This window comes from Seriola aureovittata, chromosome 7 (genome assembly GCF_021018895.1).
Source record: "Seriola aureovittata isolate HTS-2021-v1 ecotype China chromosome 7, ASM2101889v1, whole genome shotgun sequence".
Taxonomy (NCBI): domain Eukaryota; kingdom Metazoa; phylum Chordata; class Actinopteri; order Carangiformes; family Carangidae; genus Seriola; species Seriola aureovittata.
In genome coordinates, this window is record NC_079370.1 from 9,187,899 (window position 1) to 9,204,626 (window position 16,728).

Genomic DNA, 16,728 nt, shown 5'->3' on the forward strand with positions numbered 1-16,728 from the left:
CATCCTATTGCAAAAACGTACACTTGCACTGACCTTGAAGTACTTCATTCACTCCAACACATGTGATGTCACACGGTGACGACACTGTGGCGCAATTGGAAATTGCTTCCCACAGAAAAGCCTCACAGGAAGACTTTCTCAGTAATCAACCCTGATTTCATTGGTGGATCCTGTGGGGGCGGTCGACTGAGATTTGCCTTAGAGGTAAAGAAGAGGGCATAAAGTCGTCCATAAAAAGCCAAACGGAAAGAAACAAACTGTACCAAGGCGGAACTGTGAGCCTCAGTCAACCTCAGAACCACCACGTGCTTCTTCTGCACCAGAAACGTGGAGTTTGGTGCTTCGTAATAGAATAAATTTCATACAGAGATAAACGTCACCTGTCAACACACCTTTGGACGCCGGTTTCTCTGTAGCCGTTAAGTGAGTTTGTGTGTGATTTATTTGGATTTAAGGGAGCAACGTTTTGTCTTAGAAAGGCTGTCAACAGCTAAAAATGTTGCAGAGTTAGTCGTCTCGAAATTGTTAGCTAGCTGGCTAACTGAACTGCTGTTTGTTGTAGACTGGGCATATTTACGTCATCTCAGTGTGGATTAAATGTTAACACTCAGTTTGGTTGAGGTTGAGGAAAAACAGTTTGGCAATTCGGAGAACAGTAGCTAACTAAGCTGGGTCTTACTTTTCAGCCTCTCCGGTTAAACAGCTTTGTATAATTGTGTGCATTTAACCTCACGTTGTAATTAACACTGGCATAAAGATTGATGGAATGATAATTACCCAGAGGGCTCACGGAAGTTTCCCTAACATTTGCGCGCTTACTGCGTTACTGGTATTTCCCGCCATCTTCATTTTCATATCATTAAATATAATGGCGGGAATTGAAATAACAGTTCAAACTGCAATGACTGTCAGATGTGAGACGCTTTAAACACATTTTCAGTTGAGGTTGCGATACCTTTTGATTTTAATCCGATGTACTCAATGTTCAGTGTCGTCATTCTTTATGTGTCCAGTCAATGTAAAGGCATAATCCAGCTATCCAGATGTAAACAAATTTGTAGCTCCAAGTCCAAGTTTGAAAACATGGTAGCTTAACCTGCTACCTGCTGCCGAATTGACTGCCTTTTAATATTTTCTGGTGCGGATTCAGGGTTGTTTCATGTCGCATTGGTAAAAGTTGAAAACACAGTGAGAAATAAGTTTACATGTAAGGCTTCTGGTAGTTTGGTCAATACTGTAAATGAGTTGTAATTTAATATCCACTTGAATAATATAGCATTACCACTGCTCATAATATCTATATTGATCTCACATGTGGTTGAACAGATTGAGTTGAGCAGTTTGAGAAATGCCAGGGAGGTATAGTAAAAAGTGTTTATGCAGGTTATTTACTTTGCCTTTTTTTTTGTGTTAAGTCTTCACATGCCACTATGAAGTACATCCTTGTTACCGGCGGTGTCATATCTGGCATTGGCAAGGGCATCATTGCCAGCAGCGTGGGAACAATCCTCAAGTCCTGCGGCCTTCACGTCACAGCCATCAAAATCGACCCCTATATCAATATTGATGCTGGCACCTTTTCACCATATGAACATGGTGGGTAATTGAGTGTATTCCACAAGGTAGCTTTTTTTTTTTTTTTTAATTGTCCTTGACAGTATCATCTGCTCATTTCCTTTATTGTTTGGTTGAGTTCTACAGTTTTTGACATATTTGACAAGATGCAGTGTGAGAGCACGGTCTAGTTGGTAGACAGACCGCCCCCTTAGCTGAAGTGCATTGAGTCAAGCTTTTTCAATATGATCGATATCATCTCAACGAGAAAGTGCTGAATTACTTCCAGTTTTGGATCTGCAGTTTCTTAACCCTATGATAAATGCCTATTGTGTCCATGTTGTGCAGGGGAAGTATTTGTTCTTGATGATGGCGGGGAGGTGGATCTTGACTTGGGGAACTATGAGCGTTTCCTGGATATCCGTCTTACTAAAGACAACAACCTCACCACTGGAAAGATCTACCAGTCTGTAATCAACAAGGAGAGAAGGGGAGACTACCTTGGCAAGACCGTACAAGGTTAGAGATTGCTGTATTTAACTTGCTGATGGTGAAAGGAGACTATGATACAAAGCAGGTTATTAGGAAAAGCAGCTTTATGTGTTTTTCTTTGTGACTGTTTGTGGGATATTTGTATTTTTATGTGTATATTTAGGACAGAGAGCGTCCAATGTGCAATGCAAATTTTTTTTACGTGACTTTTTGATTGTATTTACCCGCATCTGTTTTCTCAGTGGTACCCCACATCACAGATGCTATCCAAGAGTGGGTAATGAAGCAAGCCAGGATTTCAGTGGATGATGATGGTGTGGAGCCTCAAGTTTGTGTAATTGAGGTAAGTTGTTCTATCAAGGCAGAGGTGAATCTTGTATTCAGTCTGAAAGGACACTGAGCACAGTCTTTCTAAGGTCAGAAGTGTCTTGTTGCCATGGGCCGCTCTTAAATTATTTTTTGACCAGGGCATTTTTCTGCTAGTCTGTTTAAAAAGAAATGGAGGAGGTTTTCGATCAGAAATTAAATCAAGCATGTTGCCTCAAGCAAGAGAAAATATTGGCTCAGTCGGCGAACAGTGGGAGAAACTGCTGAACCTACACAAGTGGATGAGCCAATGAAGCAGAAAAACAAACAATATTTTTCTAAACTGAAAAATCAAGGAATTTAAAGATTCATTTGTCGAGGAGAGTCTGAAATGATCCACTTTTTTAAGGAAGGAAAGAGACTACAGACTGTTTTTTATTTAGTCAGAAAACTCAAACCAGTCATGGTAGTGGTAGAAATAAAGTGTTTGTTTGACAATATGTGCTGTAGGAGTATTTCATCTCTTGTAAATTTGTAGCTGAAAATGGTCACACCCTTGTAAACCAAGTTAAATTATTACCCTGCCTCCAGCAGTTCCTTTCATGCAGCATGAATCAAAGGCACATCTGACAGTATTATGGACTGGGCGCAGCTGACGGAATTCTGTACTTTCCAAGTCAGAGTATGCAAGGTGCTGAGAAACCATCCTGGGTGTTCATACATGCAGTTCTGTGGTCTAAGCTGGTGTTTTGTGTCAACAGCTGGGAGGCACAGTGGGGGACATCGAGAGCATGCCCTTCATCGAGGCCTTCAGACAGTTCCAGTTCAAGGTGAAAAGGGAAAACTTCTGCAACATCCATGTCAGCTTGATACCACAGGTATGGCGGACAAATGAACACACACATCATGTATTCATCACCAAATAAGATAGGGAGCAGGATATTTGCAGGGTGATTGTTTCAGCATTATTATTACAATTTACTGTAGTTTAGGTTTTGTTATGGTTTTTGAATTAAAGGACAAGAGCTATTGGAACAGTCGAACCAGCACCATTAACATTATGAGGTGAATTTGCTTTTGTCCCCAGCCAAACACTACAGGAGAGCAAAAAACCAAACCAACTCAAAACAGTGTCCGAGAGCTCAGAGGACTGGGCTTGTCTCCAGATCTGGTGAGTCAGATTTACTATTTGTTCTTAATCTTTGCTCACCCCCATGCCTCAGATATTAACCCCATATAAACCCACTATGCTATCTTTCCCTTTACGTGTAGATAAATTGGTAATTCTTCATCTCATGGCATAAAACAAAAAAAAAAAAATAACACATAAAGTTTAAGATATGATCTTTGCATAGGCAACTTTGAAACTGTACCTTGGTCCTGTTGTATAATATGATTTAAAAATAACATATAAAATTTTGTCAGATTATGTGCCGCTGTACAACGCCCCTAGAAACGGCTGTCAAGGAGAAGATCTCCATGTTTTGTCACGTGGAGCCCACACAGGTGAAGTACCATGATTTTTTTTTTTTTTTTTTTTTTTTTTATACAGTAAACTTCATTTGAAATTCTGTGTGCAGAGCATGCTGCCGATATAAGTTATGATCTAGTGTATTCCTGTTGTCCACTTACATCTGCAGCTGTGGTAGGGTACAATGTATTTGATAATAGAAGACGTATACAGTACATACAATATTAGAAGGACATGAGCTATGGAAGCAAGGTTAATTACTACCACATTGTTTGTCAGTATCAATTAGAATTGAATGATATTTGATAGAATTGTTATCTGATGATGTGTGAAAGTGTTGGGCACTGGCTGGTGCCTTTTGCTGGAAGAGCAATGGAGTTTGATTTAAATACTGATAAGCATTAGAGATGAAATTTAAAAATAACTTAAAAAGCCACATCAAGTAAATAACTGTATATTTCGAGATTGATGTAATGTTAATGTAGAATAATTTTCATACGTTCATTTATTTCATCAGGTAGCCTGTTTACGGACAATTATATGTCACAAGTTAAAATCACAGTGTAAAAGAAGGAGTAGTCTGTGATCCACAACAGGAAACTGACAAGTACATAGCAGGGAAAAACAATTATGCAAAACAAAAATCTGTCAAGCGACCTTCAACAGGCATCTCACCTGAAACATGGCTATTTAATAAAGTGTTGATAGTGTGTTGGACTTTACTTTTTTTGTTTGTTTGTTTTGTGTAATAACAGTGTATAAATGTTGACATTGCTCAGCCCTACTGTCAGGTACAACTGAAATAACATGTTTTGTAACTCTTTCCAGGTGATCTGTGTCCACGATGTCGCCTCAATCTACAGAGTGCCTCTGTTGCTGGAGGAGCAGGGTGTCGTGAGATACTTCTGTCAGCGGCTGAACCTGCATGTCGAAACGAGACCAAGAAAAATGCTCACAAAGTGGAAGGAGATGGCTGATAGGTGAGGAGGCTTGTCTTTGTCACTGACTTTTTTCCCCCCTAGTTTTGTGTCTTGCTCGAGAAAAGTGAGGATATGGACACAAATGATTTACTTTTTCAGGTAATGGACCAGTCAGTTTAACCACAGAGACAGTTTGTCACCTCTAGGAATTGTTACAAACCAAAGATCGTAGAACTATGAAAGACAAAATGTTCCTCAGTCACTACAGCACACTGGAAGTGGAAAGTAAAATCCACTGAACATTGAATTTTTCTTTGAGTAGCTCTGAGGCTATGACTATGATTCAATGATGCACCGGGTCAGTTCTGTGAATCATCTTCCTCTCTGCTCAGATCTGACCGTCTCCTGGAACACGTTTCCATAGCCCTGGTGGGGAAGTACACCAAGCTATCCGACTCCTACACCTCAGTCATTAAGGCCCTTGAGCACTCAGCCCTCGCCATTAATCACAAGCTAGAGGTCAAGGTATGGAAACATTTCACGCTTTTTATGTTCTGCATATTCATGTCTGGAATTAGCATCACTGCTTTGTAGTTCAGAATTGGAATAGTGCCTTACAGTTTTTCAGTCTGTTGGCCATGATGTTGACTGATCTCCTTCCAAATGCTGTGTTTGGTATTACAGTACATCGACTCTGCAGACCTGGAGAGTACCACTCTGCAAGATGAGCCAGTGAAATATCACGAGGCCTGGCAAAAGCTCTGCAGTTCCGAGTGAGTAGACATACCCGGGAGAACACAGGTGCCAGTAGGCTTGGAAGAGGTTTGACACTGGTGATCCAGTGCTATTCATGCCACATGATGGCAGCAGAGTGCTGTCATCCCCGGTGGTTCACACAGCTTCATGAAACGAGTCAGTGAGGACTTCTGTGCTTTATAGAAATGCACAATGTTTTGTTATTACTTTTCAGAAAAAAAAGAACTTAAATTTGTGAGTTTTAAAGCTTATTTTCAACTGGGCAGTAAAATGGGGATGTTTGTCTGCAGACTGCAATCAAAGAAAGGGTTGTAGGTTATTGGTTTTCTTGTTTTTTTTAATAAAGAAAAGATGCTTTTGGTAATGATTTTTTTATGCATTAGTTGTAAGAGTTTGTGGAGAAAAGCCAGTGTGTCCTGCTGTAATCAGTTTTTGATCATTTCTGAACACATAGCAACTCAAAAAAGAAAATTGCATGTTAGACAGCAACTTAGTCCAGTAGCCATAAAGTAGGTTTTTGAACTATCTTACCAGACTGATTGCAGTTAAGCAGCCTATCATTCCTGAGATGAGCACAAAGTGTTTAGTGCCATAGAAAAATCTCTGATCACTAAGTGTGAAGAAAAATGAAGTCTGCACTTACATGCTCAAAGTCTCCTAATTATACACACATAATTATCATGAGAAAAATGGTATTATGTGAATACGGGTGAAACTGTGAGGATAGTAGTATCACTATCAGCAAATCTTGCATTCAAGTACATGTTACGTCTCCCACCATTACCTCAGATAAACAGACATGTTAATGTAAATTCTCAGACTGTCTTTAGTCTCTCTGTACAGGTGTTTATACACTCACGGTCGGGCTTCTTTTTGCTCTCAGATCAGTCTAATTTCTTTTTGGGATGGATTGCACAAAATGTTGGAAACATTCCTTTGAGAATTGGCTCCATGTTGACATGATAGCATCACATTTATGCAGATTTGTCAGGTGCACATTCATGCTGCCGATTTCCTGTTCTACCACATCCGTGAGATGTTTTATTGGATTCAGATCTGCTGACTGGGGAGGCCAGTGAAGTTCACTGAACTCACTCTCATGTTCATGAAACCGGATTGACACGACTTTTACTTTATGACATGGTGCATTATCATGCAGGGAGTAGCCATTAGAAGATGGTAAATTGTGGCCATGAAGGGATGCACATGGTTTGCAACAATACTCAGGCTGTGGCATTCAAACCAGGATTGATTTGTATTAAGGGGCCTAACGTTTGCCAGGAAAACATTCCCTACACCATTACACCACCACCAGCCTGGACTGTTGGCACAAGGCAGTTTGGGTCCATGGATTCATGTTGTTGATGCCAAATTATGACCCTACCATCTGCATGCCTCAGCAGAAATCCAGATTCATGAGACCAGGCTGTGTTTTTCTTGTCTTTAACTGTCCAGTTTTGGTGAGCCTGAGCCCACTACAGCCTCAGATTTCTGTTTTTGGCTGACAGGAGGGGAACCTGACGTGGTCGTCTGCTGTTCCGCCTCAAGGTTCAACGTGTTGTGCATCCTGAGATGCCTCTCTGCTCATCACAGTTATAAAGAGTAGTTCTCTGAGTTAGTGTACCTCTCCTGTTATCTTGAACCAGAACTAGTCCAACCTGACTTCTCATCAACTCGGTGTCTATCTGCAGAATTGTCACTCACTGGATGTTTTTTGTTTTTTCCACCAGTCTCAGTAAAAACTCCAGAGACTATTGTGTGTGAAAATCCCAGGAGAGCAGCAGTTTCAGAAACACTCAAACCAGCCTGTCTGGCACGAACAGTCAAAGTCACCAAGATCACATTTTGTTTTCACCAATATAATGTTTGATGTGAGCATTAACTGAAGCTACTGACCTGTATCGACTTGATTTTAATGCATTGCACTGCTGCCAAATACTTCGAATAATTGCATGAATAAGCAGGTATTCAGGTGTTCCTAATAAAGTGCTAGATGACTGTATTATGTCATATTTTCTCAAAAAATAACCCGGAGCACCTTTTATGAAATGGACTGTCATTCTTTTCTTCCTCCTCACAGTGGCGTGTTGGTACCAGGAGGATTTGGTGTGAGAGGGACAGAAGGAAAGATGCTGGCTATTAACTGGGCGAGGAAGCAGAATAAGCCGTTCCTGGGTAAGAGAGATTGGAAACTACTGTGTCTCATAAATTCTGCCTTCTCCATTATTTCACATTCAAATTTCATGCATTTCATAAGTGAAACAGATGAAGACTAGACATGAAACATGTTGTTCCCTCCTATCTGTCGACTGATGATGCAGCTTCATAGTTGTGTTGCTATGCCAGTGTTTGTAGATAACAGAATTAAATTAAAAGCTAAAGTGCCTTTACTGTAAAAAGTATTTGTTGCTTTGAACTGTCATGTTTTGTTGTCGTACAAGACTGAGTCACAGTTGATGTTGTTAATGTGATGATGTTGTTTGACACAGCCTAACAGAGACGTGAAAACAAACGTCTTGGATTAATATTAAGTACAAATGAAAAAAAATAACAACATATAATTGATTGCACAAGTATTCAACCACTCTGACACCACACTTAAACCATCGCTGGTGAAGCCCAAAGTATGTAGATGTTGGATATTAAGTTCACTGCCCATCACCTGTATGGCTGCAACATGCTGTAGGGATATTTCAGTGCAAAATGCCCTGGAAGGTTTGTGAAGGGCAAAATTAAAATCTTGAAGGAACATCTGCCACAGTCTGCCTGAGAACTCGAACTTGCCAAAGCTGCTACAAACAATATACACGGTGTTAATGTATTTGATAGCCACAAAAGAATCGAGAAAGTTAGGACCAAACTTGAAATTATCTGAGCGATCATTCAAGAACAAGGGAGGAAAAGAAAAATGTATTTAGGTGTATGAAGTTGTTACAGATGCAGTCTATGCAAAGACTCCAAGCTCAAGTTTCTGCCAAAGGAGACTGAAAAATAATGCTGAAGAGCAGATAATTGTGCAATCAGTTGCTTTGTGAGTAGGTTTGTATGTAATTTAGATCTTATTATAGAGATTTGTTCTCACTTTGACATTAAAGCATCTTTGCTTTATGTTTCTTTTAAAAAAAAAAAAAAAAAAAAAAAATTAAAAAAAAAACTTAATGGCATCCACTTACAACTTTCAAAAGTTGTAAAATAATGAAATAAAGTCCAAAGAGACGTGAAGACTTTTTATAGGCACAGTATGATAATATGCAGAGACGGTAATGTTAGCCATGTAAGTGTCGTGCTCAGTGGGGATCTTGTTCAAGTCTTTCTTTATTAATGAGTCCTTACAATAGCGCTCATTATGCAAGAATCCTGCTGGTCTTGTTTTGTGCAGGGGTCTGTTTGGGCATGCAGCTGGCAGTGTGCGAGTTTGCCCGCAATGTTCTTGGATGGCAAGGTGAGTAATTGCACAGTTCAGTTGGACACACTGCCAAGAAACGTTTAATTCCTGTGGTTTCTAATTTAATGATGAAATATCCTTAGTCGTACTGCGAAGTTGATTTTGAGCTTAGATCAATTTCGCTTATCTTTTTCAGACGCAAACTCAACAGAATTTAATCCCGAATCCAAACACCCGGTGGTAGGTTTTCTTTTTCTCTCCCCACAGTGCTCATATCACATCACATCATGTCAGTGGAGTCTTCAGCTGAATGGTTTTAACATCCTGTTTGATCTTGGCAGGTGATTGACATGCCAGAGCACAACCCAGGGCAGATGGGCGGCACTATGAGGTTGGGGAAGAGGCGGACGATTTTCAAATCCAACAACAGTGTAATGAGTATGTATCCTCCTGAAATAAACCGACTACTGACTTTTTAGACTTTCCAGCTGTTGTGTTTCTGATGACTGATATTTCATTTTTGCAGGAAGACTGTACGGAGGCTTTGAGTATGTTGAGGAGAGGCACAGACACAGATTTGAGGTAGAGACGAAAATAAGGTTTCAAAGCTTTATTTTCTTTTCTGGGAACACACAAGTTCAAAAGTATTATATCAATACAAATTCATACTATGTAATTGTGGGAGCTTGAGGTTCCCTTTTAATCCTTCTGTTCTTTAGGTCCAGATCTATTCTTGAATGATCATAAAAGAATCTTGTTTTAGGTGAATCCTGAGCTGAAGCACCACTTTGAAACAAAGGGTCTTCAGTTTGTTGGTCAGGATGAGGAAGGAGAGAGAATGGAGATCATTGAATTGGAGGGTAAGTGGAAAGTGTTATAGAAAACAAGCATCCGCATGCTGCCACCAATAAATACATCATGCTTTCTCTTGAATATGCTTTCCTCAAATTGTCCTTTTGTTATGATATATGAATATTTTACCCATGTGTTTAGTCACATGCTTATGAGGCCTAACGTAGAGGAGATCAAAATGTCTGCTTTTTTTGTTTCAGGCCACAATTACTTTGTTGGAGTGCAGTACCATCCAGAGTTCACCTCAAGACCCATCAAACCTTCTCCTCCATATTTTGGTCTCCTGCTGGCTGCTGTAGGAAAACTCCAGAGCTATCTGAACAAGGGCTGTCGGCTTTCTCCACGGTAAGCTCAGACAGCACTTTGTACATCATCCAAAAGTTGGTTAGTGGAAATTAAAATGAAACTGGTAAACTGTGATGCGCCAGCAGTTCATCCAGCTCTTATAAAGTCTTAGAGATGAACTTGTTCCATTCTCGTTTTATTGGCATTTCATTTCATTGTTTTAAATCTATATATATTTTCTCTTGTGTTGTTTGATGTTGGATTGTTGCTTACTTCTGTAGCAATAGCTTTAAACTGTGAACATCAAATCAGTTCAAATTTATTTGCTTTGTGAACATGAATTGTAATTTACAGGGATATTTTAAGTAGGTGTCATAATGTACAATGTGTTATTATGCTGTGTAATTATGTCCAAAGTCCTGTGGGTGTTACATCTCCCGGTGAAAATTAAGCATCACCATTGCATCTGCACCATATGAAAGCAATCCCTGTCAGGTGTTTACTGCTATAATACTCATTTTATGTTTTTGCCTTTCATTGCAGGGACACTTACAGCGACCGCAGCGGCGGCAGCTCTCCTGAAGCTGATATCTCGGAGCTGAGGTTCCCCTCTTTGTAGTTGTACAGATGTGTTCGTGTCACTTGTGCAGTTAAATGCAAAGCCCAGAAAAAAACAATCCTGTCTGCCCTTAATTGACGATGCAAGACCGAAATTCATGTTAAACTGTTTTTACACTCTGATTGGTACAACATGTTATGAATCACTTTTATTCTAAACACAACGCTTTCAGCAAGACTGTCTTGCTGTATGGTCATGCTTTAGAGTTTCTGCAATAAGCAAAAACCAGAATAAAATGTTTACGGGGGAATTTTAAAGGATGTGGACATTGTGGAAAACCTGTAGAGAATATGGGCAGTAGTGGGGGGGTGCATTTGAGAAATCAATGGGAAAACTTCACCCTCATCAGTACGTTTGGGTGTAAATATTAAGAATTGGACAATGTATTTTCCAATTGGATATAGAAAGCGTAGTGACAAAGGGCTAAGATGGGAACCGGGAACCGTGCAATTAGATTTTTGTTGGAGCAGCCATCTTGCATATCAATCCACTTCAATATATGAAAATACTGATAAGAAACAATCGTTTGACTTTTACTGTCAAAACTTTGCCTATGTTGTGACAAGTGACATATGATTGATACAGTTGCCAATTAGAAATGTTTGTTACTGTCTGTCTTACCATCTTATTTCATGTATTAATGTATTTTTACTTTCCAACTGAGAGATCATAGCACTCACTCAGGGTAACTACACAAAAATGTGTAAACTACACAAATGGTTTCTTATAATTCACAAAGTTGGGCTTTTTTTTTTTTTTTTTTGGCTGTGGGATATATGGGAATTTTCCTGTTGTAATGAGGTGAATTGTTTTAAGTGTTATTTAATATCACAAGGACACTGGGTTTTAACTCCTGCATGTAATACAAAAGTTTGTCTTAAGTTTTTAATCCTTAAACCTGAACTCACCGGCTCAGGTTGCATGACTTTTTTTTGTTTGTGACCTTTTTAGATGCTGACATCAACACAAACGGTTTTGAACTCCATTGCCTTTTACTGTCATATCTGATCCGCAGCTTCCTAAAATGATGCAGTCATCTGACAATGCAGCCAACTTAGTGACCCTCGAGTCAACAGTATTAAATGGAAAAGCAAGCTTGGCATTCAAAACTCACATCATGAAACTGATAACTAAGACCTAAGTTTGATCTCAAAGCATCAGTAGCAGCCAACTGTAGATGGAAAGCATCAAGCTACATTACAGTTACATTTTTGCATGGAGCATTGCAAAATTGACCAGGATAGTTAAATTATTCCTGCCAGTGCTTTCGTTGATCTGTTACTGACCCAAATGTATGAAAAACATATTTATGAAGTTCAGATGCATGTGGTTCAATATGTGCATTTATTCTGAATAAATAAAATTTTATTTCTCATGACACCCTGGCCTTTATTGTAGCTGAGCTGTGAATCATGGTAAGTTCTGCTTTGCTGACAGCAAAACTAAAAAGTTGCACCCACACCCTCCATTAAAAACCTTTTGTGTTCACTGATGCGCAATGTTTATATGTGACGTTTGTATTCAGACCACAGATCGTGCCTGTAATAACTTATCATCTGTGTTTGATGTTGAAGTAACCAAGATGTCATCACTAAATATAACTACGTAGACATGTAGTCATCACTAAAACGGATATTGTAAATATAACATACTGTTAGCAAACCTATTGTGGAAAAATGACTTGCATATCCTGAGCCTTTCCCTGTGTATCCCATGGGATGTAAAGCTGTATTGTTATCAACTTCCCTTTTTAGGTGGCACTGCTCACTCTTCAGTCAAGACCATAAAGTGATAAAAATCTGTTGTAAACTGAACGGGCAAACAGTAGTCCACACTCATTTTCTATGATTGTTAATGATGACATGTAACAATAAATTGGTGACAGTAGGAAAGTGAAAACCTTCCATTGATACAGTATAAAATATAGGTACTACTTCCTTAAAATCCTTCACCCGCTCTTTCCCACATCTGGCCCTCCCTTTCCATAACGGCCCTCCCTGTGTCCTTGTGCTCTTGCCCCTCCTTTTGTCAAGTATCAACAGGCAAACTTTAGAAGTCCACGCCCCTGCACACTCATGCACATGCTTACAGTAGCAGCAGCTCGGACGAGAACTGCACCAATACCGGGATCTACTTTGCAGGACAGATTTTTTTTTTTTTCCACTTTTGTATTGGATTTGCGGAGCCACCATAGGAATGAGATTGAGAGTTGTGCTGCAGTGATAATATACACAGGAGTGTGGGATGACTGTGAACACGCTGCTCTACTGATTGTGAGATTAATAAGGAGTGGCTGCTGTGGTTGTTACTCAACATTTGGAGCGTCAACACACAGGGTACAAACTGCTGGGAAGCTGCTGTGGGATTGTTAAGTTTCATCCTTCTCCATGGTGCCATCTTGGGTGTTCACTATTCTCCTCTTGAACCACTCCTAACTTTACTTCCAGCCTCATTGAAAATTACTGCACTGTCTCTCAAGACTTATTCTCTACACCACTGTATCCTCACAAGCTGTCTCCCCTGTCTTCGTCACTCTTTTCCCACCACCAGCAACAATGGACCTGACGTTGTGGCAGTACCAGTTCAGGATCATCATGCTGGGGGATTCCACGGTGGGCAAGTCCTCCCTGCTGAAGCGCTACACTGAAGACTTGTTCCTGGAGTCCATCAACCAGACGGTGGGTGTAGACTTCTATGTTCACTTCCTGGAGGTGGAGCAGGGGGTCCGTGTTAAGCTGCAGTTCTGGGACACAGCTGGACAGGAGAGGTTCAGGTGAGGATAAACTCATCTTGTGACAGATGGGGGACAAGGTGTCTTGTCTTCTACATCTGTGCTTCTACCAGTGTTTGGATTCTTTACATTAATGGATGTCTTAATATATCACAACTGCACAAGACATCTTTATGCATCAGGCTTGGTAGTACAGTGCTTTGAATACAACAGTAAAATCGTTCATGAAAACAATGCCATTCTTATGACGAATATTCAAGATACGTCTGGTATGCATGCAAATATGCTATTCAAATAAACTACCATTGCTTATCCCATTCACACCCGATCAGTTCATCAGTGTTTGCTTTCAGCAAAACACTGTATCCACCCTGTCACTCTCTCAAGATCAGTGTGCAGTATGTGTAATGCCTAAAGTGGAAAAGGCAGATCTTTGAAAAGGTATCATTCTCCATGCTCAGCATATTTAATGAAAGAACTAGGGGTAACTTGATTCATTCTGTCTCTAAATTCATTATTTCAGTTCTCCAGTTGAATGAACCGTAGCAAATTGCAAACTGTGCCTGTTTATGTTTACCCCCTCTCTGCATGGTATCAGTTGCCTGCTAATCCCACATGAGTCAGCTAAAAGCTCAGGCAAATCTGGTTTGTTTTCATAAAGAAGTGTCTTACTGTAGAAGTAAGTTTTCACCAGCTGGCAGATGGGAGGATCCTTTCCTATAAGCCCTTCCTGTGGTTTCATCATTCAGTGACTCACGGGAGTACGACATGCTGTTTGACAGTTTCATGATTAGGATGAAAAACACAGTGGTTATCGATTTCTTACTATGAGACAGAATGTTTGTCAATTTGCTTATCTAAAAGAGCTCAACCCAAACAGTGCAGAGAATCAGGTGATTATTTGCTCTCTGGAACAGGAAATAAGTTGGTAGCAAAGTCTGACCTCTGCACTGCCCAGTATGTGTTTTGGGTTTTTTTGTGAGTTGAAATGCAAATGTCCTCACTCTCTTCCATTTGTTTTTTTCCTTTGTCTCTGTTTTTTCTCCCCTCAGGTCAGTGACCCGTTCTTATTACCGCAACTCGGTCGGAGGCCTGCTGGTGTTTGACATGACCAACCGAGCCTCCTTTGACCATATTAAGGAGTGGCATGCTGAGGTGTGTGAGCGAGTGCAACCACATAAGGTTCTGTTCGTCCTGGTGGGCCAAAAGAGTGACCGAGATGATTCCGGAGAGCGGGTGGTGAGTCGGGAAGAGGCTGAGAAACTGGCCGGACAGCTAGGGATGCCGTACGTGGAGGCCTCTGCCAAGACAGGCCAGAATGTGAGGGGGTGCTTTGAACTTCTCACAAGACGGGTGTATCAGGGTCTTTTGAGTGGTGAGGTAGAGCTGCAAGAGGGCTGGGACGGAGTTAAGTGCGCTGCCCCACAGTCGCTGCAGTTACAGAGAGCCAGCCTGGCTCAGCCAAGCACAGCCCCCAAGAACAAGAAGAACTGCTGTGGTTAAACTGTAGACTGCCGATGGTCACCTGTTCTTGGAATGGTGGTGATATTTTAATGTAATGTGTGACCATCAGGAAACGCACTGAGTTGAAATGCATTTTTTTGCACCTTTATTGTGAAGATAACATTTTTAAAACTTAGCAGGAGACTGATTTGAAAAATTTTGTGACCTTATATGTAGAATATGTTGACATTCCTAAATGGGTAAATATTTAGCTTACTTAAGAAATAAAGGTTTTGAGTAATTGTTATTTATTATACATGCTACAGTGACACAGGTCAGGTGGTCTACCACTTTGGACAGAAATACCTCTAAAAAATAGAAACTACTAGATGGATTGCCATGAAATTTTGCACAGACATTCATGGTCCCTTGAGTATTATTTTGATCTGACTAGTGATCCTCTGACTTGTTCTCAACACCACCTTTAGGTTGACATTTGTGATTTTCGAGGGAAATCCTACTATTGGATGGATTCCTTTTAAAATTTGCAAATGTTCAAGGTCCCATGTCTGATGGTTAACTAAAGATAGCTGCAAAACTCACCATTCCCCCCATATGGGCTTGGTGTTATCGCTAATTAGCAATGTTAGCATTGCTAACAAGATAAATTAAGATGGTGAACCTGGTAAATATTACCTGCTAAACATCAGCATGTTAGCATTGTCTCTGTGAGCATGTTAGCTTTGTGACAGTAGCATTTAGCTCCAATGGGCTGTAGAATTTTGGTTAAATGCAATATTCATAGGTTTTTGTTTAAGACTTTTAAAAGGTCAGCATAAAAGTTTGTGCTCTCTTCTGTGAGTCACTAGGCTCACATCTTATCAGACTATTGTTACATGGACTAACGAGGTCATTCCACCTTAGCTGTGTAAGAAAAGTGGTTGTATAACATCTAGAAACTGGAGCTTTTCCCTTTTTCAGTTTAATAGGTGCTAAAGATGAGACATCGTCCCTACCACTGATTTTCGTACCTCACGACCCGTGCACTGGAAAAATGGTTCCAACCTGGAGGTCTGGCCCTCACAAGATATGTGAGGGGATCACATTTGGTATTTTTATCGCTTTTAATTAATATTTGGTTCCCGGGTCATGACCAGACTTAAGTCATAACTTGTAACAACTTGTAAATACATCTGGTTTATTTTTGAGAGGTCACAACCCAAAAGATTCAGAGCCACTGCACTACAAGGACATTCTGCTCTTTCATCAGAACCCATGGACATAAATCTATGATTCTTTTATGTGTTGCTGTTGTCCTATGAATAACTGGCAGGAGTTAAAGTATTAGGTCCCCTGGTTGAGATTATAAACATCACCATAGGCCTTTATGTGAACTAATCTCTTGGGCCTGAGTAGTTGTCAGGAAAAAGCTTTGTTGAATCACCAATAATTGCACAGCATCCTGCGAGTAAGTGATTGTTTTTAGGTTCTGTCGTTGAAATTAATTAAATGAAAACTCTAGGGTGCCTTTGGATATTGTTCTTTTGAAATGTGAGAGGTTTCCATAGCAATTACTGTTCATCCGGCTGATGAACAACCTCCTGTGTTTCTGCAACAAAAATGCAGACAATTTATTTTACTAAAATACAGATTCCCTGATAGGTTCTCGCACTGTTGTCTGTATACTGGTTTGTGTCTTTGGTTCACTGCAAACATACAGCGAGTAAAATCATTTTTATCTCAATATTTTAAACACTTTTGCTTCAGTGTGATCCTTCAAAGCCTTGATGTAATTCATGTACTGTACATTAGTGTGGTACTTCAAAAACTACTGGGAGCTTCAATCATAAATGTGGAGAATTACTATTAAATGAAAAGCAATATGTTAACTTGCTTTAGGTTAGTTATTTTAAA

General features: G+C 40.0%; 2 protein-coding genes across 2 annotated transcripts; both read left to right on the forward strand.

Moving 5' to 3' along the window:
- The first annotated feature begins 255 nt into the window (after window positions 1-255).
- Window positions 256-12,018, forward strand: LOC130171735 (CTP synthase 1-like). The gene is made up of 18 exons (XM_056379854.1): window positions 256-423; window positions 1,416-1,596; window positions 1,903-2,073; window positions 2,289-2,389; window positions 3,114-3,230; window positions 3,440-3,523; window positions 3,778-3,858; window positions 4,652-4,803; window positions 5,136-5,268; window positions 5,428-5,516; window positions 7,580-7,674; window positions 8,879-8,941; window positions 9,081-9,124; window positions 9,226-9,322; window positions 9,411-9,466; window positions 9,648-9,744; window positions 9,937-10,081; window positions 10,565-12,018. Exons 2-18 carry the CDS (start codon window positions 1,431-1,433, stop codon window positions 10,638-10,640), a joined length of 1,767 nt encoding a protein of 588 aa, XP_056235829.1. The 5' UTR covers window positions 256-423; window positions 1,416-1,430; the 3' UTR covers window positions 10,641-12,018.
- A 133-nt stretch (window positions 12,019-12,151) lies between these two features.
- On the forward strand, window positions 12,152-16,569 carry rab42b (RAB42, member RAS oncogene family). Its single transcript, XM_056379857.1, has 3 exons — window positions 12,152-12,976; window positions 13,191-13,413; window positions 14,424-16,569. Exons 2-3 carry the CDS (start codon window positions 13,196-13,198, stop codon window positions 14,872-14,874), a joined length of 669 nt encoding a protein of 222 aa, XP_056235832.1. The 5' UTR covers window positions 12,152-12,976; window positions 13,191-13,195; the 3' UTR covers window positions 14,875-16,569.
- The last annotated feature ends 159 nt before the right edge of the window (window positions 16,570-16,728 follow it).

Coding starts and splice junctions, on each gene's coding strand:
- LOC130171735 (XM_056379854.1), top strand. CDS start 1,431: ATGAAGTACATCCTTGTTACCGGCGGTGTCATATCTGGCATTGGCAAG. Junction 2,074..2,288: donor CCTTGGCAAGACCGTACAAG/GTTAGAGATTGC, acceptor CTGTTTTCTCAG/TGGTACCCCACATCACAGAT. Junction 9,467..9,647: donor GGCACAGACACAGATTTGAG/GTAGAGACGAAA, acceptor ATCTTGTTTTAG/GTGAATCCTGAGCTGAAGCA.
- rab42b (XM_056379857.1), top strand. CDS start 13,196: ATGGACCTGACGTTGTGGCAGTACCAGTTCAGGATCATCATGCTGGGG. Junction 13,414..14,423: donor GCTGGACAGGAGAGGTTCAG/GTGAGGATAAAC, acceptor TTCTCCCCTCAG/GTCAGTGACCCGTTCTTATT.